Source organism: Pocillopora verrucosa, chromosome 3, assembly GCF_036669915.1.
Source record: "Pocillopora verrucosa isolate sample1 chromosome 3, ASM3666991v2, whole genome shotgun sequence".
NCBI lineage: Eukaryota > Metazoa > Cnidaria > Anthozoa > Scleractinia > Pocilloporidae > Pocillopora > Pocillopora verrucosa.
In genome coordinates, this window is record NC_089314.1 from 6,374,079 (window position 1) to 6,394,697 (window position 20,619).

The 20,619-nt window shown below is 38.1% G+C and overlaps 2 protein-coding genes across 2 annotated transcripts in view; both read right to left on the bottom strand.

The window, feature by feature from the left end:
- LOC131777343 (platelet binding protein GspB-like) overlaps positions 1-20,619 on the bottom strand; it is a 58,945-nt gene that overhangs the window by 31,113 nt on the left and 7,213 nt on the right. The window lies entirely within an intron of this gene.
- LOC131777315 (mucin-like protein) overlaps positions 484-20,619 on the bottom strand; it is a 64,341-nt gene continuing 44,205 nt past the window's right edge. Inside the window, exons 35-38 of the mRNA XM_066164214.1 lie at positions 4,548-4,651; positions 3,049-3,164; positions 2,239-2,601; positions 484-1,758 (exon numbers count right to left, since the gene is read on the bottom strand). Of these exons, the coding sequence (XP_066020311.1) occupies positions 1,638-1,758; positions 2,239-2,601; positions 3,049-3,164; positions 4,548-4,651 (704 nt within the window). The 3' untranslated portion in view covers positions 484-1,637. The remainder of the gene's footprint in view (positions 1,759-2,238; positions 2,602-3,048; positions 3,165-4,547; positions 4,652-20,619) is intronic.

The window sequence follows — 20,619 nt, forward strand, 5'->3', positions numbered from 1 at the left end:
TTTGACTAATAAATGCTTTCCCTTTTTTAAAAAAAAGTTTTTTCTTTTCGTTTCGTTTTTCCTCGGGTGTGAAGTACGCGTGATTGGAATTTGGACCGATTAAAGGGAAAAATTCCCAACCAGTGCCAAGAGGTTAAAAAGAACAAATTAGTTACTTGTTTCGTTACTTTTTTTATATGATAAATATAAAAAAAAAATTAGATTGCAGGTTTTTCTGAGAGAGATTACTGGAGATATTTAGGACGTATTAAGTATTTTAATAAAGCCAGAATTATTTCGTTCAGTTTCTCATCACGAGGGATCTCCTGGTGCATCGAGGACACGTGTTTAATCAAAGACTTGGCAACTGGTAGCAAGGGATACTTTATTTCGTTTTCCAAGAGTCTTAATGCTTGAAATTCGAGGGAAACAATATGGTATTCTCCAAAGGACCATTCATTAAGTGATTTGTTCTATAACACGACGAAGGCACTAGCAGACGGCTTGTGGAAACAAATCAAAACTTTATTGATAAGTTACATGCAAGAACGCAAAATACAATGCTTAAAACGTTCGTTATGGTTGGCTAAAAATGTGTTAAATAATCGAATTTCAGGGAAAAAAAATTAAAATACTGTTGCAGGCCAATGCTTGTCAATGCTGTTGTCGTGTAGTTTGCCCTGCTTTTTTTTTCCTTGCGCAGGGATAAATATTGGCAATTAATAGGACCAAGTGGAGTCCAATCCGGTCTCTAATCATACGAGTGATTTACAAAATCGGACGACCGTGAGGAGTCCGATTTGTTAATCACGAGTAAAGTTGTAGACAGAATTGAACCAATTAACCAAAAGTATGACAAAATGTGAGAATGGAACTAGACATAGTTATACGTTTTCATAAAAAAAGAAAAATAATTAATAATGGTAATAGGACCGAGCGAATTCGGTCTGTAATCATACGAGTGATTAACATGATTAACACGGGAAAACGCGATACAACAGCACGCGCACATGACCTGTTCTGTCCACATACACATACATTATTCGTTAACTGTCCCTTTAACTGTCCTATTACAAGCATGACACGTTTATTGTCCAACTAGTGCTCATAAAAGTTTTTTTGGTGGTGATAACCAATCACGTTCGAGAACTTTGTTATAGTTTGGATTAAGGTCAAAAAATAGTTCGCTTAGGGACCAGTAAAGTCATTATTTATCGCCTGGGGGAGGGAGGGAAAATTTGACGGGGATCACATGGTCTAAGGAGAAGTGGAGGGGGACAATGAGTCTAAAGACGATGTGATTACACTGAGGGGCGAGGTCACTTAGCCTTAATCGAGACGACTCAGTGACATGCAATGAAAATCTGGGCTTGCTGCGCGACTTAATACGTGCTCATATACCTTCAGACTTGAAGTCTTTCAGTTTGCACCAAATGAATTTGAAAACACGCAGAATACGACAGCTTACATAGCTCTAAGTAGAAAACTGATACAAATGAGGTTAACTCGTTTCTAAAAAGGAGAAAAAAATCTAACGAGCTGTGTCATTAACACACTGTAACATAGCCCTGTATTTACTCGCAATGTTATACACTCTTAACGGTCGTCGGTGCAAAATAGATTAACCGACAAAACAAGATTGCGTTTTGAACAACCAATTATGCTGAGTGGGAATCACTCTCAAAACTGTTTTCCTTCGTCAGTCCTGACTGTTGCGCAGCAATGCCCTCCTGAGACGGGTCTGTTATAGGTTTCACATCACGTTTTCTTTTCCTTATGCTAAAATCAAATATTGTTAATGTTAACATACTGAAGGTGAGATGTAACTCCTTTATTCTTACACGTATGCACCTCTAGGAAGGTTAACTTAATTTTTTTTGTCAATAGGTATGTTAAAGTGTTTTCAGCACGTCGCTGAGTTCCTCGTAAGTCAGTGGTGGAAATCAGAAAGGGGAACTTAGATCTTTTTCCTCCTAAGCTCGTGTTAAACGTTCATCAGTTTTTTTTTGTGATAAGATTTTTATTCTTAATGTAAAGTGTTAAAGGAAAAATCAAACCCTTCTAGCTCAATGGCGTATTATGAGGTATAGCCTTTAGACAAGAGATTCTCCACAAAATCTCATAGTCACCCTAGAAGCCACACTAAGATTCTGCCTCGGGCATTATCCTTTGATCATATTCAAGCCGCGTGATGGGTTAAAGAACCTGTCTTTGCAACTTAGAGGAAGCGATTTCAAATTTATAGAAATGATATCTTACCAGAATATTAGCAAACCAATCAGGATGATAACCACCACACCAATAACTACACCAATAACAATCCATTTCCAATCATCGTCTGCTGGCTCAGCTGGTCCCGCTGTTGGCGACTCAGTAGTTGTGCTGGGTTTGAATAAAGTCTCTATATCAGTGATGTTGGCTCCAATGGCTTTCTCGATGTCACTCTTGTAAGCTATTATAATGGCGACCAAGGTGTCACGATGAAGAACTGAGTTATTTCCGATGAAACCACCAGCAGGCTGCTTTACGTAAAATGCTACCTGGAGAGAGTCTGATGAGTTCTTGGGGTAACCAGGCAAAAGATGAACTTCGTCAGCCGTGTAAATGTCGTAAAGAGAACGTCTGGAAAGAGAAAACAGCAAACGAATAAGATTGAAATATGTTAGCACGTTAACGTTAGCAAGCCAAAACTAGACAAACAAAAAATGAATTAAAAAGTAGATAACGATGATAATAACCATAAATAATAATAATAGCAATTGTGTCACTTGTTTTCACGCAGCATTTTATCCTTTCTCCTTTTTTAAGCACAATGTTTACGAAGAAGCACAAATATGATAATTTCTTTCATATCAACAATATCAAAAAGATCTTTTTATCAAGAATATGTTTGTACGATTATGACTTTGATTAATTTGTATGATGAGTTCTAGATGACAATAATAATAGAACCAAGAAAAGAAAAGGTAGAAAGGGAAAGCGTACAGAACCAAACAAACCAAAAGCCAATAAAACAAACGAAACCAGCAACAATAAAAAAATTAAATCTTAGGCACACGTAACATTTACCTCTTCCGTCTTGCATTTTTAAGTCCGCATTTTGTCCTGTTCTTACGGCAGAATTTTGATGCGACACTCGCCAAAACCTCTTTAAAATTCTTGTCTCTGTTAAGATCCCATCCAGCCTGCCAAAGCAAACGTGGATAGTAATGACAATGTTTTGTTCAGAAAGAGCCCTACAAATGTAAATATAAATACAACATTTGGATACGCTGAAAAATTGCGAGCGAAACAATAGCCGACGTTTTAAGTAGGGTCTTTTTTGCCACCTGCAACAACAATACAGCAGCTGAACAACAACTCTAACAATGAAAACACTGTAAAAAGCACTCCTTTTTGGTTGTCGGTTCGGGAAAAGTGGTGTTTAGAGAAGGGAATTGCGAAGGAAATCGAGAATTACGAGCCGACCCACCTTAAGACTTTGCTGGAGCGATCCTACGCCGAAATTAAAAACAAACATGGTTGAACCTCGGAAACGACGATTCTATTCTATCGAAAGTGATTCGGACATAGATTGAACAATCCCTTGAACTGTTTGGCCGGTCTTTGAACTTTTTTTCGCCTTAAACATGTGAAAATATCGTTGTATATTTTTGTTTTGATCGACGCAGTTGTTTTGACCGAACGAACGGTTTGAATAAACTATTTTTGCACTTGATGCGCGCGCTTTGCTTCTGCATAATTGTGATGAGCTATCTCGTATTTTTCCATGTATACTTTTAACACGTAATCACATGATTTTTCTCGTGCAATTTGGAATAAACAAGCACTTGTTAATTTTTTCAAAGACCGCAAATTGCACTCGCCCTACGGGCTCGTGCAATTTTGTTAGTCTTTAAAAAAATTTACTCGTGCTTATTTATTCCAAATTGCACTCGAAATCATGTGATTACCTATACAAAGCGAACGAAAGTGACGTCAGAAGTTCTATTAAAGAAATAAAAAACGCCCCGAGTGCATTGTTGAGTTGTATAAGCACGCAGGAATTTTTAAGAACACGTGGGAAGTGCTGAGAATCACTGGCCGAAGGCGAGTTAACACTTTAGCTTTTTCTTCAACGTAGTGCACATATGTGATTTTCATATATCTACAACTTTAGCTTTAGGTTTTTAGTCTTGATATAGAATTTGACACGCAGGTTTTTTCACATGGCAAAAGGAAAACAAACTGCGAAAGGCGTGTGTTTTATAAATGGACAACAGCCGAATTCACAGGAACATGAAGATTGCTCGTGATGACAGCGACGTAAAACTCGGCTGCTATGACCGATGTGGCCTTCCACTGAACACATCTTAAAGGATATCAGAGCGAGCTCTTCGAGGTGTTCACTCAAATTCTTCGGCCGCCCTTCGAGTTCTTAACTTCCTTGTTTGCCATCACAACCTATGACAGCACGCGTTATACTCGAACTTCATTGTAAGTGTAATATATGCACATCTTGTGTATTGTGTTTTCATGCGACTTCTTGACTATGATAATTTATTTGTCGAACAAATAAAGTTACCTACCCGACTTGGAATTGAAAACTGAACAGCCTGTTCCTTTTCGTTTTCTGATGCGTTCTTTGGTTTAGGCGGTGGTTGCTTGGGGGGTTCCTGATTTTTCTCCAAACCTAGATGGTTACAAAAAATTGTACGATAAACTGAATAAATGGACAAATTCAGGTAATTTGTGCCCTAATTTACGCTAATCTAGTTCTTTCCTCGTGTCGTGTAATTCTAGTTCACGTACGATTTGTATAAATGCATCATGTGACTGCATATACCGGAGCCAGAACTGAGTAGGTGTCTCTCCCCAGTTCTCAATACTTGAGTCCGATGCGATAAAATATTAAAGAGTTGATTCAAATAGAGAGAGGATAGCCAGATATAGGTTCTTGTTTATATTATGCAATCCTTCCAAAATCCGGTGGTCAGATATGTATTGCGTTAATTTTTTTTTCTCTTAAAGAGGAGAGAGTATGTCTCTTTCTAAATTGTAATTAGTTACCTTTGCATTTTCCATCAATGAAGTACAAGTCTTGTTCACATTCACACTTGTAAGAGCCCCGAGTATTGACGCACTTGTGGAAATTATCCGTGCAATTGTACAAGTCATCATTCAGACACTCGTTAATATCTTGGTAAAAACATCGTGATGAAATTATTAGCAATTCAAACAAAGGACCTACTTATGTGTGATCGTAATTGAGTACAGCGGAGAACACGAGTAAGAGATAACCTTAATGAACTAGTGAACCTTAAAGCGGGTTTACCAAGAATACTTCAATCCGCCTTTCGCTCTTAGGAGTGACCTAAGATGAATTTCTCTCCACATTATCAATACATTTTCAAGCAGAAAGGTAGTGGAAAGAAAGAAAAATATCAATTGAGAGACATCTTTTGATTTAACAACAAATTCAAAGAACAAAAATTACAAGAAATGTATAACAGTTACTGTAAAGGATTGATATTGGATCAAGTGCGAATAATTACCTTCACACGCATAGCCGTCTTCCTTCAACTCATAACCTTCCGTACACGAACATTTATAACTTCCTTCGGTATTTATACAAGTCTGACTGCAACGATGGAGTTTTTTAGCTGGATCACATTCATTGATGTCTATACAGAGATAGAAAAAATAATAACTTAGCAATAGGAAACAAATGCATTTGTTGGAAGTGCTAACATTTTATAATGCTAGAAATGGGCCACAGCGCCTTTTTCATATGTGTCCAGACTTGCATAGCAGGTGGAAAAAAAAAGCAAGCATATTACATGATGTTAATTAGAAGAAATTAAGCGATAAATGGCTGGATTGACACAAAATTGAACATTGTTAATCTTCAAGTTCCTCAATTATGAAGCCATTTTCATCATTTTAGTTCCAGAGATATTAAATGAAAAAAAGATCTTAAAGATACCTTTACATGTCTTTCCATCACTTTGCAGCTCGAAATTAGCATAACAAGCACAAGTTGCTATCCCGCTGCTTCCCTTAAAGCAAACATGACTGCAGCCATGACCAGAAGTACATGGATCTTTAGCTGTGAGAGAAAGTCATCGGAAATAATACAGGTGAGAAGTCAGGCATGTCATTGTTGTTATTTCGGTTTGGCGAAAGGAAATTGTGAAGAATGATGGTCACCTTTTTTAACTCCTTAAATTTCAAGTTTGTCCTGTAATCCTTTATTTTGACAGAATTTTAAAAATAAATTATTTCACTGGCTCTGGAGAATGTACCACGTGGATTATTCGTAAAAAGTTCCTCCTCTTGTTTGAATTGGCTAGATTCCTCTATATTTCTTTAGTAGAAGAGGACTGCGCGTATTTACGACGTTGCTATAGCTAAGGAACTAGCCACCAACTTTTCCGTTTGATAACACAGACACTTCTATTACCATTCAGTGTCATCTGATAGGCATATGTGGTTAGTGAGCACATTTCCTGCCTAAAAGAAAAAAACTTCCCCGGAAAATAAGTCCTTACCTGTTGGCATTCGCATAAATAATGAATAGCTATATTTTTAGTCCTCAGAAATTAACCACTTACCAACACACTTCCTCCAATCAGTTGGGTCAGTTTTAAAATATTCGTCACATGAACAGTTATAACTTCCCACACTATTATCACATTTCTGCATACAGTCATTAGTCGGGTAGCATTCATCGATATCTAAGAGAAATAAATGGTACTCATTATCAGTTGTTACCGTTGCAAAACTCTGTTTTGTAGGGAAAAAGTTAATAATAATACTATTGATGGTGCTATTGAGCATGACAACGATGATATTTTATCTTCAGAATATCCGCCAAAACGACTCTTCGCCTGTGAATTATATACTGCAAACATTAGAAGGAAAGCCCTTCTTAATACCGAAGAGAAGGCGTGCTTTAAATAGATTTTTCATAGAATGTAATTTAGTCTGAACAGCTTCTTGTTTTGGGAGGCAAAAAATCTAAATGTTTGCAACAGAGTGCTGCAAAGTATTTTTTTCCGATGGTGTGGGTGCCGTGATCAAGTGGAGATTTCTAACAGGATTTACATTCAGTACCTGGAAAAAAGGCCTCGTAATGACTTATACTGATACCGCACGAAACGAGGCGGGATTGGCTCGATCGTCGCGATCTTGGCGCATATGATTATGGCAACTGGAAACCGGGAGAACTTGTTCGGCGGGTATCGAGATGCAATGATCTCACAGACTGCGGTCTAGTTACAAATTTTATTACTTAACGGATAGAACATTTATGATAGTAACTGCTTTGCTTCAAAATAGCCAACCAAAGTACCCATTCAAATCAGTCTGTTGATTAGCGCTACAATATCTAATTTGACTTTTTTACCACCACAGCTGCGCCCGTCATCTTTCAGCTTGTATCCATTGTCACAATCACAGAAAAAAGAAGCTGGAACATTAACACATTTCTGCTTGCACGGGTTACGTTGGCATTCGTCAATATCTAATGAAAATTGCACAAAATTGGTAATTTAGTATTAGGCCTCTTCAGTACAATTTACAGTCAAAATAGTTTTATAGATAGCTTCTGAAATTTTCGCTCATTCAATCGTGCATGGCTAATGCTAAGGAACATATAAATAGTACAAAAAGATTCAGTTGAAAACTAAGAGTGCTGAAAATGAAAATTTTAAACCCCGCAAACAAAATTGTAGAAGTTCTGGTTCGACCCATAAATGAAAAAGAAATTCCGCTTGTTTTGCTTGAGATTTTGTTCGTTTTTGGTCGAAACAAGGATTGTACTCTGAAAGACCTACTGTTGTGCTCTGATCTGCCGTATCCTTTAGTTGCATTCGATAAACCTCAAGCTCTTCCTGCCAAATCATCCACATGCCAACCCACCTACACACTGAGCTCCATCACCAGTGTACCCTGATGGACAGGGTCCACATTTATATCCACTGGAATTAGCAGGTGGAGGAAGATCAGTGCAATCAACTCCCGCGTAACACGGCTGACCATTCACTTCGCAGGCATCAATGTCCCTGTCACAGAACCTCCCTGTGTAACCTCCCTGACATTCACAGCCCATGTATATAAACTTGCTGTCAGTATTATTTGCGTCGCCTTCTTCTGGTTGTACGCACTGACCATCATGTTGGCAGGCGCACATTTTGATGGTCGGACTCCAAATGGCGCTGGCATCTTGGTCGTCAACAGCAACGAAAGTCAGACTGAACTACGAGGGGAAAAAACTATTTTGTGAACGCTTTTAAGCTTTATTTTTCTTGTTCAGCCACGACTATTTTCAACCATCAAATTCTCACTTTAAGTGCCGTACGTTCAGCGAAAATGACAACAGTTTATGTTCTCTTGCAGTTATGCATAAGAAGCCTTTGAGCCGTTTTTCATGTAGATCTGCTCCGGCTTCTTTCGATTGTGTAAGAATTGTTGGTTCAGGCCCTTACGAAAATGGATACATGACCATTCATCATTCAGAGATAATAACTTCACAACGTTTTCCCAAGTAATAGAAAATGGTTCGATATGATCATGAAAGTAAGTATAACATGTACGTTTTTGCTTAGGTATGCATTTTTAGATGCATACTAAATAAGTGATTAAAAATCACTTAGTTAGTTATATAACTTTCTATCGATTTGTTTTTTCATCTACTTCTCTATCTTAAAAAAGATAGTATTTTTTATTTCAAGTTTATGATGTATTTTATGATAGTACGATATATTTTGCCTTGAGTTTGTTCAGTTATAAGAGTAATTTTGACTTCTCCGATGTTTTCCGATGTATTTCTAATTGGTTACATCAGTAACTAATACTAATTTCTTGTGATTATAGAATAACTGTAATTATGCTGATAAAAAATTAAGAGATGACTGCTTGATCCAGGGAAAAAGGTTTTGGATCATAGCTTATACCTTCTTTGATGAAGTAACATTCCAGTAAAATAACAGAACGGCCCCAGTTTGGTTCCAAGTGGCTCCCACAGGTTTGTTAATCACTCGAAACGTGATAGCGCCATCGTCCACAGCTGTTATATTCAGTTCAACTATTTCGTGGAGTGTGACGTTTATTACTTCGGAAGTGTTTTCTATCTTGGGTGGAAAGTTGTCTGTGAAGGCAGAGAAAATGTTTTTCGCTTAATATCTTTAAGAATGTATGTTTCTTAACCCAGTGCAGGCCGAAAGACCACCACAAGGTCATTAACTTAATTAAGATCAGTTTGAAGATCACTCTGTTTTCTTCTCCATATTGTTGTAGTGGATGACAGCAGCTCATTTTTCTCTTTCTAAGGGACATTATGAACGAAGAAAGAAATGTAAAAAACAAAAAGAAAAACCAAAAACTGGTTAATTTACTCACTGAGTTTTTTCGTGTCATTCACCAGCTGAACGCTAATTTCTTTGGTTGCCGAACCAATAGACAAGTCTTTGGTGGAAGCCACGTCAAACAGACATTCGTGATCATCTCCACATTGTGCTTCAGCTTTCTGTCGTAGACTGTCATTATGCCACGTGATGTTATCAGCAAACATGGGCATGAAATCGAGTTTCGAAAAGGTGGCCACGCTTTCGTTATTAGCATAAGTGAAGAGAGACTGGAATTGGTTGATTTGCCCTATAAGATACGAGTCAAAGATTTAACATTGATAAAAAGATGGGTTAAAAAAAAGTGCGATGGCTTTTACGGCTAACGGTTAAAATTTTGGCCAACTTATAGCTAATAGTTAAATTTTTTTTCGGCCGTTTTATGGTTAACGGTCAACCCCATTGAGACCCTTATCGAGGGGTAAACAGTGACCGAGATTGGCACTCAGTTAAAGGTAGGACTAATTAAATTCCAGCAAAACATTTATATATTGAAGCAAACACTTCAAGACAAGGGTTTGTTTGTATATTTTGGTTCTTATTTTGTGCAGATTATTGTTGCAAAATTCAGTTCGGGCTCCGAGATACTAGAGAGAAACATGATATACTTTGCAATGTGCAATTTCGTGAACTGAGGGAGGGGGGAGGTGATTCCTGGGCAAATGATCACGCCATGCCCAATTACTATGACGTTTAGGACGTTTTAAAACGTTTATGTCGAAAAAGGAACCTTGGAAATCATCAAAGTAGTTAACTGGCATAAGCGAAACAACGTAAGTGAAGTCACTTTGGCCACTTTGTAAACAAACCTTTGTCCGTTTATAACACTATTCCATTGATGCATTTAAATTGAGCATCATGGAAGATAATTCGTTACAAATCCAGTGGGGAGGTTAATGTGATGGTAACTGTACTTACATTTAACACCAAAATGAAAGTGAATCTCGCTCAGTGTTGATGACGATGGTAGAACCGTCCCATCAGGCAATGTGAAGTCATCTTTAGGGTCACCGTTCCACGTTCCCAGCAATCCTTTTGTAGCGTTTTTAAAGTCGTTTCCGAGAGTTACAACAAAGGACATCATTTCCTTTTTCTCGCAGAACTGCACTGACGATGTCGACAGAAAAGAGACTTGCAAACAGTTTTCCTTTGGTTTTGAGAAAGAAAGATTTCCACCAACGTCCACACTTTGATTTGTTAAATCGTTGTAGCCATCATAGGATGCACTGTCTATCAAAATATCGAAGCCACCTAGCCGGAAAAAATCAAAATATTAGAAAAGTCTCAGGGTAAAAAACGTTCAAATCGACACTAGGATTTGTTAAATACCTTTTAATCGACGTCTGTTTATTATCAAACGAATGCCTCAACTACTCGGCCACTTAACCAACCACGCTAGCAAATGTGGCTGTTTGTTTATTTCATTGATCTTCGACTGAGAGATTATAAACTGTTTAACATCTCCTGTTTCCGACATATTTTTCTGCAAACAGGATCACCTTCCTTTAACTGAATCCCCTTATCCTTCGGTCGATCGGTGAAACACGGTCTTTCCTTAAGGAAAAATGGGTCTAGGAAAGGTGGGCTGAGGGAATCCATCCTCATGGCTTGCTCATTAATCAAGTTCATGTTTACCGTGTGAAAATTTAATCAATCTGATTTGATTTTCTGCTACAAAGTTATTTACGACTGTGTTCTAAACCTTTTGACCCTTAAGAGTGACTAGCATCTTATATCTCCTGACAATATCAGCCCTGAATCACCCAGTAAGGTCACGAGAATTAAGAAAATCATCACCAAGTAAAGTAAATTGTTGAATAAATTCTCATGGTCGGCGCCTTAGGGAATGTATAGTCAAAAGTATGGAAAATATGCATAGTGATGTCAGGGTATATAGGGTTTCAAATTGCTCTTTGCATGCTCACCTCCGTCTTTCACTCGAACCTCGATGGTGCTCGAATTTCCTTCTTTAGCAGCTCCTGCTGAGAAGATGGTCGCTGTGGTTGAATTTCCTTGAGCAAGTTTTGTTCTGGCCTGAAGTTTAAATGTCCCATTTTTTGCATCTACCATAGTGTATTCACCAAGACCATTAAAGGTATAATTTCCACCGTCCAGTGTTTTGATATGAGGATCGCCCCAGAACCATGCTTCATTAAAAAAAGAGACAATCATCTTTATGGATTTGGCAGTGCTTTTAACAGACAAAAAATTCAAATGTTGGAGAATGATCGAAGGGTCGAGGAAAAAATGCTATTCATTTTGAAATTTTAAATGTATCAATGATCGCTTCAGTTTGCCAGAAAAATAGTAATAGTGCATTTGTAATAAAAAAAAAACCAAACCAAATAAACAAAAACACAAAAATATCTGATTTCTCAATTTCTTATCCGTTTGACGGGATTTTCAGAGGATCTAAAGAGAACATTATTTGCAAACCAAATAATTAAGTCATGATCCGCCATTGTCTGAAAATTAGAACAATATGTCTGGAAATTAGAACAATATGGAATTCTTGTGGCTTAACGTTATAATTTATGGCGCAAAAACTAAATAAATAAAATGAATAACTAGGCTAAGACTGTGTGTGGAAATTGACATGACAGAAGATGTCACAAAATGACTCCACACCATATAAAGTGAAAACCATCACGCTGTCAAACATGAAGACCAAGTAAAACTCACGTCTAGGTCGAGGTACGTAGTTTGAGCAGCTATCGGACGGACGTAAATCATAAAATAAACGACAGTTGAGTGTGTCGACGCAGCAAGACTTGTAAGCTTGCTCATCTGTGTAGAAGCTATTGTTTGAGTCATAGCGGAATGTCACATCAACGCGTCCTCCGTCAGGGGGTCCGCGTTTAAGGGATCCCCAGTCTTGCCAATCTGTGGAGTAACAACACTTTTGTCTCAACTGAAAATCTAATGGTCCACTCGTGGTGTTGATTTTAAAGCTCCTGAAACTTCTGGACTCAAAACAAAATTCTGGCCATGAGTTCCACCAATTCCACCGAAATCTTCCCCAGTCGAATATTGCCTGCCACCCAGTACATGGGCAAGCCATTTCCGAGTCTGATTTAATGAGTTCGTTATACCGTTCGAGGAATTTCCAGGCTTTATTTTGTATGACCCAACTCAAGCATTTCTCCAGTGCACCTTGTCCGTCGCTGTTCTCTATTCTCCAAAAGTGTCTTCCCACCAGACCTGTGTTTCCTACTTCCTTATCGAGGTCACTCAATCCAAATGTACCAGACCTGAAATCAGAAACAAATAAACTCAACAAAATTATTTTATTATGAGTTACATATGCCTTTAGTTAAAACACTACGTAGAACTTTCAGTTGAAATTTAAGGATTAAGAAATCTTTGCAACGATTACAGCAGGCAGTTAAAAAATTACCCTAAACTTGTTAATTCTGTGGATATTTAAAAAACTGAGAAGTTTCATACAAGGAAGTACACAGCGCTTAACGTGGATAGAATATCCAAGCTTTTAGCTGAGGGTTCCGCTGTCTCAAAGGAGGTCATGCTTCAAAGTCTCGTTAACGAGGGTTCAATAGCTCCCCTGAGATACAATGAACAGAAATTCCATCCACGCATAAAAACCCGGACCGAGTTCGTCAGAATCTTTTGCGTCAGGCCACGTTACAGATTGTGTGAGGTTTTTTTGCTTCCCCCAACGGGCCAAAATTGCGTTCAAATGCCCCACAATCCAAACAATTTAGAGAGGATTCTAAAACAAGCTTAGAAAACCGGAAATATTTATTTTTCTATCCAGCTATCAACCCATTCATTGTTTAATAATGTTTGAAATTTTTCACCATTTCCACGGAACATCACATTTCCATCTCTTTTGAGAAAAAAACAAGTTTTAGAGATATAATTCGTAAGCCATATTGAGGAGAACTCTAGTATTCTTACCAGCCCCTAGTTTTGGACTTGATAAAATAAGTCGAACGTCAAAACCTCACCGTTTCTTTTAAGCATATTCAAGTTTCTTCTTCAATATCTCATCACAGTAATTCATAGCCAAATGTCTGAAGAAATCGGACCTAAATCGTTCGATAAGTTTTACACAATTTTGCTTTGGATCAATCTTACCCTTTCAGGTTGACAAAATTTTTGCCATCGTTTCCTGCATTCCAGCCGGCCACAGGAAGACCATAGAAGTCGGTCCAGTAACGGTAATACTCCCTGCAAGAGTGAAGAAAAAAACGCGATCATTAACAAAGAAAAAATAATAAATGAGATATTTCAGAGTCTGCGCTTTCTTGATCTTAAGTTTTTGTTGCTCCTAAGTGCCTATCCTCTGTACCAAACAATAATTAAATGATTCTTCGTCTTGTCTTCAATGAAAACGAATGAAAGTACCACATTGTAGCACGTTTAAAATCCGATCTGATTTCAAATATAGAGGTCATGGATCATTAACAAAATTGAAATTAGGTACTCGTGCAATAAGTCCATAATTTATAAAAATTCTGTAGAAAACGAAGACATAAATCATAAGTGGAAAAAAAGTGCGGACTGAGTTAACAATAATTTCCGGTGTTAATTCGGACTTTGACTCTCTGTTAGAGTGTGCAGCACTTACGGATCTGTCTTAACCAGCCACTGTATTCCTTTGGAGGGGTAGTTATACATCAAAAATGCGTTAAACCCATTCGTTATTAGGACAGCTTGGAATGTGTTACTCTGAAAAAAATAATAATTATGAAGATAAAGAATAATTTAGATTTTCATACGTAACTTGACGGAATTGTCTGCTCGGATATACATTACACACCTTAACATAGCTTTGTTAGAGAATCAAAGATAACTAGACAGCTTTGGGTCGCGTACATGGCTTTGTTAGAGAATCAAAGATAACTAGACAGCTTTGGGTCGCGTATGTAAGTTAACGCATTCGAATTACTCAAGATTAATTATTTGTTTAATATCAACTTCTTTGATTTTTTTCTCCGTCAAATTTTATTAACTTAGTATATTCCGAAATGCCCTCAAAGGACCGATACCATAATGAAAAATTTCCATCTGAGAAGGCGTCATCGACTCGGTGCTCCGCTTCCAATTCTGCCATTGTTAGGCTGTATCAGGGGGATATGTATTCCAGATCTAACTTACAATTTTGACTGGATGAATTTTTATGTCTTGTCCCAGTTCTACTCTTACTAAAGATTAACAAAACTTTTTTGTATCATACATGATGAGAAGCTCTACCACTCAGGTTTTGAGCGATGACGGAGTCGAGAAATAAAGGAGGTTGGATTAAAAAATCCGTTTATTCTTGTATCAATCCTGCTTCTCTGAAACTTGCTGAGTTTATTTGACCCATAACTATGTCACGTTCACGTACAATTCAATTGAATTCGACAATGATAATACTTACTCGAGGACAATTCAGCTGAAAATTCTGCTCATTGCTGTAGTAGTAGTAGTATGAATAGTAGGAATATGGACAGAGCTTTTCCCAGGTCACAACAAGGACCCAGCTGGCCCGAAAGTCTCCAAATCCTTCGATGTAATCCTGTACATGCCTTGTAGCCAAATCAAGAATTTCAGAAGACTTATTTTGGGTTTGGCTGTACACTTGATAATACACCTTTGAATGATTGTATTTAAAGGGCAGATAAGTATCGGTTACGGCCCAGAAGGGCGCAATAATACCCATGTTTCTCAACCACCAGTAGATACCAAATTTTCGAGGCCACCACCAGCTCCACTCAAAATCCAACTGGATTAGACCATTTCGACAAATCTAAAAAAAGGGGAAAAGAAAAAAGGTGTCAAATTTCACTATATTGAAGCAGTAACCTAGGTATAGTTTCTGGACGAGAAACACCCTGGTGAAACATTTTGGCCGAGTATTGTGTCAGCGTTAGCTAAAAGCAGATTAATAAAAAAAAAACAACAACAAAAAAAAGAGAAAGAAAATAAATCCGCCAAAAAACACTTGTTTTCGATCCGTCTTAAGACTCTTATGAATTTGTGGAACAGTAGAGGTAATTCATAGAGATAAATTTTAGCAAAGATTTGGAGAGTGGTCCTCCTTTTCTCTTCATTTCTCTACCGCAGCAAGGGCACGTCATTCCTCCACGGAAAGTCCATTTGCCACCAAACCCTCTCTACACCATATTTAGAGAAAAAAAAATGCACTACAGAAGGGGGCCTGATAGAAAGCCGAAAAGGCAGCATATCGCTGAAAATCTTAGGTTACATAACTTATTCCGAGTGGTAATGCGCAAGCAGTCCAGGGATGTTAACGCGTTTTTGGCATAAAACGAGGTTACCCTCTTTTTGAGAATTTTAAAAAAATCCGTTCCCTGAGCTCACCTGTCTAGAATTTTTCTAAATAAAATAGTCGATTATTATATCTTAATTAAACCTTTTACTCACATATAGCTTGTAATGCCTCTCAGAGAAAAACGGAATTCCAGTCCAGTCAGTGTTGATCCTCAGACAGTGGTCGGAGTAGTAGTAAGGAGAATCGTCTGGACCAAATTCATTATCTTTTTGCTGCGGTCCGTAGGGATACATGATGCTCACTGGTGGAATTGCTAGAAATAAAACGATTGAAGGGGTTTTAATCAACATTTTTTAAGGGAAAAAAATGATTCTCACAAGGGACGGAGCTATAAGTGAAGTAATGGCAAAGAAGAACTTTACAAAAAAATTAAGGATTCAACGAGCGTGGAACCCGAGGGTGCTGCTACCAAATTAGCAACAAAGCCTATATGTAAGGAGGGATGCGTGGGGCTAACAACAGCTTAAGCTAAGGAGAAACGAAGAATCAATTGCGTTAAATTTCATAACATTTAAGAGTTACTTGTCAACCGCTTATGACACAATTAGTACTCTCTGTCACAGTCGCCAACAAATACGAGTAAATCGTATCTGTCAAAACCACTTCTTGTTTGCTGGAAAGCGAGGTGAAAAGCAATGGGCATTTAATCTTAATCGAGAGTTTCGCCGCAAACGATAGGTATGTCGCCAACCTTGCTCCCCAAGTTACTAGTGTAGTCCTTCTCGCCTGGATGAAAACCCTTCTTTCCTAATAACATATTTACACCCTTAGCCACTGACATTTTATCTTTGAAAATCCGGAAAGAAGATCTAGGGAACTGAAAGATAGGCGATTATTTTGATTGGATTTCATTTGGAAATAACATGATTATATGGACCTATAATTTGGAAATTAGAAGAAAAAGCTGCGCCGTGAAACCAGAACTTTGTTGAGAAGAGAGTTATTAACTTATTAACAACGGCGGCTAAAGGTTACTAGACCGTAAACAGCTGGCGTTTTTTTGTTCAAACAAGATCGACTTTAAATCACACTGACTATCAGGAAGAAACGTTTTACATCTTACTCTTCGAAGCAGAAATACTCATGCTGCTGCTTGGCGAAGAAAAAACTGTTGGTCTGTTACATGGACAATAACAGACGGAGGAAGCCGAAGACGATGGCTTTCTGTATGTATCGGTGGATGAAATTATTTTCAGCCCGACGCTTGATGCAGAGGATGTACGGCTCCCAGAATCATACCACATCGAAGAATTTTGTCCTGGAATCGAAGAATCTTGCATCAAACTGGAAGATGCAAGAAGTGGAAGGCTCTCTGAACTATACACCGACGATGAGTTTTCTGCGGAAACTGAAGAAGTTTGTGCAAAAACGTCGGATACGAAGGGTGAAAGGCTCTTTGAATCAGATACTGACGACGATTTTTCTGCTGAAAACGTAGAACTTGTGTCACATGGACACTCACACAGTGAGATGTGGTCAACCACGCTTGATGTGGCTGTCAATTTGAAAGAAACACAGATAGTTAGTTCTGGTCTTAACTGAGTGTTTTAAGTGAACTTAAAAAGGGCACTTTCCCATATAAACGACTGATGTTTCTTCTTTCCCCTCCTCATCACACTTCTAAATATGGCCAATCAAGTTGTCCCGTTTTAAAGTGGTGACTGAAAGGTGAGTGTTACAGTAATTTTACCGACTGAGCACACATATTTTGGACATAGTCGTTTGGCCTGCTGGTAATGCTGAAGTTGCACCTAAGTCGCGTTAACAGTGTTTACGGTTTCGGGGGGAACTTTTGATATTTAACAAAACAAAAAGAAACTTATCAGCGATAACTCATGTTTTACGAAGCTATGCAGCAATATATCTATCTATCTATCTATCGTCCCCAACTATTTTTCCCGTTTCTTATTGCATTATTTGCGTTGTACTTTGTTCGTTAGTTTTAAACTTGGGGTTTCCATTGAATAAAAACATCTGAAGCAATATTCATTGACTCACGCGCAATTCTCGAGGTTTCCATGGAAGGGGTGCTGCCTCCGTGGAGCAAAGATGAACTTGTTCTCACTGATTCATGACTTGAAAAGCTTGGACTTGCTGATACTTGCTCGATAGACGAATTTGAAAAGCTTTTTCCAATACTTGATGTAGTGCTATGTGTAATACTTTGCGACTGAGATAGGCCTGGAACGATCAAGAAGACAGGCAGTTTGAACTTAATCTCCAACAAAAGATTATCATTTCTGAATGGATCAAAGTAAAACGTGATTCCACATTTCTAGTCTCTCGTAAATAATCAATTACGCAGGTTGTACGCTAAAAGAAAACGAGGTCATGTTCACTGGGCGTTCTTTATTGCGCCAGCACTGTTTTAAACACTCATTGAGGGGTAAAGTGGAGTTCCCGAATGACCTTTTCTCCTCTACTGAGGCTACCGCGTAAAAAAAGATATTGTTTTACTTTGTCTCTCAATTATAAAAAACATTACCTAAATATTAAAGTCTTAAAAACATGTACCATCGGTTCTTGCTTATTTTTTTGGTTTCTTTTTGGCCCATTCATTTTAAGACATGAAGCTGTATCCATTACCATGACGTTTAGGAAGTAGAAAAAGTGGTTACGTAATGCCTTATTCGCAATTCCTAATGCCCCTTTGAAATCTATAAAAAGGGTCAATGTTTTCACGGAGTGATGCTGAAAAATAGCGATGTAACTCGACTCTGTGAGATCATGCCTGTTTGTTGTGCCATCAGAGTTGTTGGCGTCAGTTGAGAGGGAAAAAGCGATTCTTCTCCATTTAGTTAAAAGCATGGCCAATTTTTTTTCACATTAACTACCAAATCGACCGTTCATAAAGCTGATTGATCAGCATGTACAGGAAGGATAATCTTAGAACTTATCTTCCGAGGTAGAAATATTGATTGGCGAGGAACCGTTAAGAATTAAATCGACCGTTCTTAAAGCTGATTGATTACCATGTATAGGAAAGAAAATCTTAGAACTTACCTTCCGAGGTAGAAATATTGATTCGCGTGGAGTCGTTAAGAATAAAGCTCGGAGTGGACTCGATGCCTGACATTAAGAGGAAATGTCTGAGAGGACCGCATAAAAATCGAAAAAACGTACAGCACATGGTCGAAAAGTTGAAAAACTAATATTTTTCCCGCATGGGATTCCCAATGATAAATGAAAATGGCGGTGTACTTATATTGCGCATATTTGCCTCTATTTTCTTAAGAATTCCAGAAAACTGTAAAATGGCAAAAGTCAGTGTCCCAAGAAATGGCAAATAAACTGTGCTCATCAAACGCACAATGCACCAATAGAAAGGAAAACTTTGGAACGTACTTTCCGAGGCAGAAATAAGGATTGGTGATGAGACCATTCCATACATGGAACCGTCGAGAAGTGAGCTCGGAGTGGACTGGATGCCAGGCATAGCTACATAGGCCAAATAAAAGGAAAAGTCATGATGGCTGAAAGATCGAATACATTTTAACACAATAGTGTCATTACAATAAAATACGATGGACTCACAACCATATTTCTTCCGAAGGAATCATTTCACGATCCTCAATAATGCGAACATGGCAGCCAAATCCGTCTATTTATTACTGATTCGTGAAAGGACTTTCATACTTGATTTAAGATTCCTAGCAGTATTCGAAGACACCTAGTGTTTGAATTCATATTTCCCTATGTTACAACATGAACTTAAAGTCTTACCCCGGTATTTCAATCCTTTAAATAAATAATGTATAAATGAGGTATACTTACAAGACGAGACCTCGGATGATACGCTGATAGTAGTGCCGTAAGAACCTAGAACAGCTACAAACAGCAGGCTTTATGAGAATTTTGACAAAGGAATCAGTTTCGATGTAAGAAGCTTGGTATAGACCAGAGGCGGATCTAGGGGAGGGGCCCGGGGGGCCTGGGGCCCCCCTTTTTTTTCGCGTAAAAAAACAGGAATCGCAGAAGGAGAAAAGCCGGCAGGGCAAGCGACAAAAAACCGGCCCCCCCTTAGCTCAAACAGAGTCGCAAGGACAAGTACACATGGATGCGTCTGCTGGAGAGCTGGAGGAAGCTGTATGAGCTGTTAAGTGGTAAATAGCAAATGCTGTATGAATTACATGAGGTAAGATATAATTTAAGATGAACTGTATAAATCTGAGTCGGAACTCTATGAAGAAAGCATGTCAAAAAATCCTACCACTCCCCATCTACACTTACATTCAAGTATAGATATATATATACTTACATACAAGGCCTTGAATGCCTTGGCGCCTCAATATATATCGGACATGCTAATGCAGTACACACCAGCTAGAATTCTACGCTCTTCTAACAAACAATTCTTGCAAGTGCCAAAGTTTAAACCTAAGACTTATGGAAGCAGGTTATTTAGCTATGTCACGCCCTACCTGTCGAACAAGCTCCTAGATACCATACGACAGGCACCTTCGCTTGCGACATTTAAGTCAAAACTTAAGACCTATATTTTTAGTCAAGCTTTCGATTTGTAGGACTATTTATATTAATTGATTTGCTAGTATTATTTCCTGGTTAATTTAGTACATATTGTAAAGCGCTCCGAACTCTAGAGTAAGCGCTGTAGAAATCCTACATTATTATTATAATATTATCTATTCAGATTTTTTTGTAAGAAAATCCTAATCCGTCAGACATTTTATAATTGTACATGTTAGACTTTGTACATGTTACTTCCAGCAAGATGAGGAAACTACAACAGCATTAAGGTCCTAAACAACACGAATACCGTGAAATGTAATAAAGCTTGCTGCCCTACAACATCCTCATTCCTCATTATGCATAAAGTTCTTTGAGAGGACATAAAAGAAGCGAAAACAGTATAATACCTTAGGGTCCAAGGCTTTTGTTTTTTGGAATAATCGGGAATAATTGTTACACGGAAGTCATACCAAACAAGCTCTG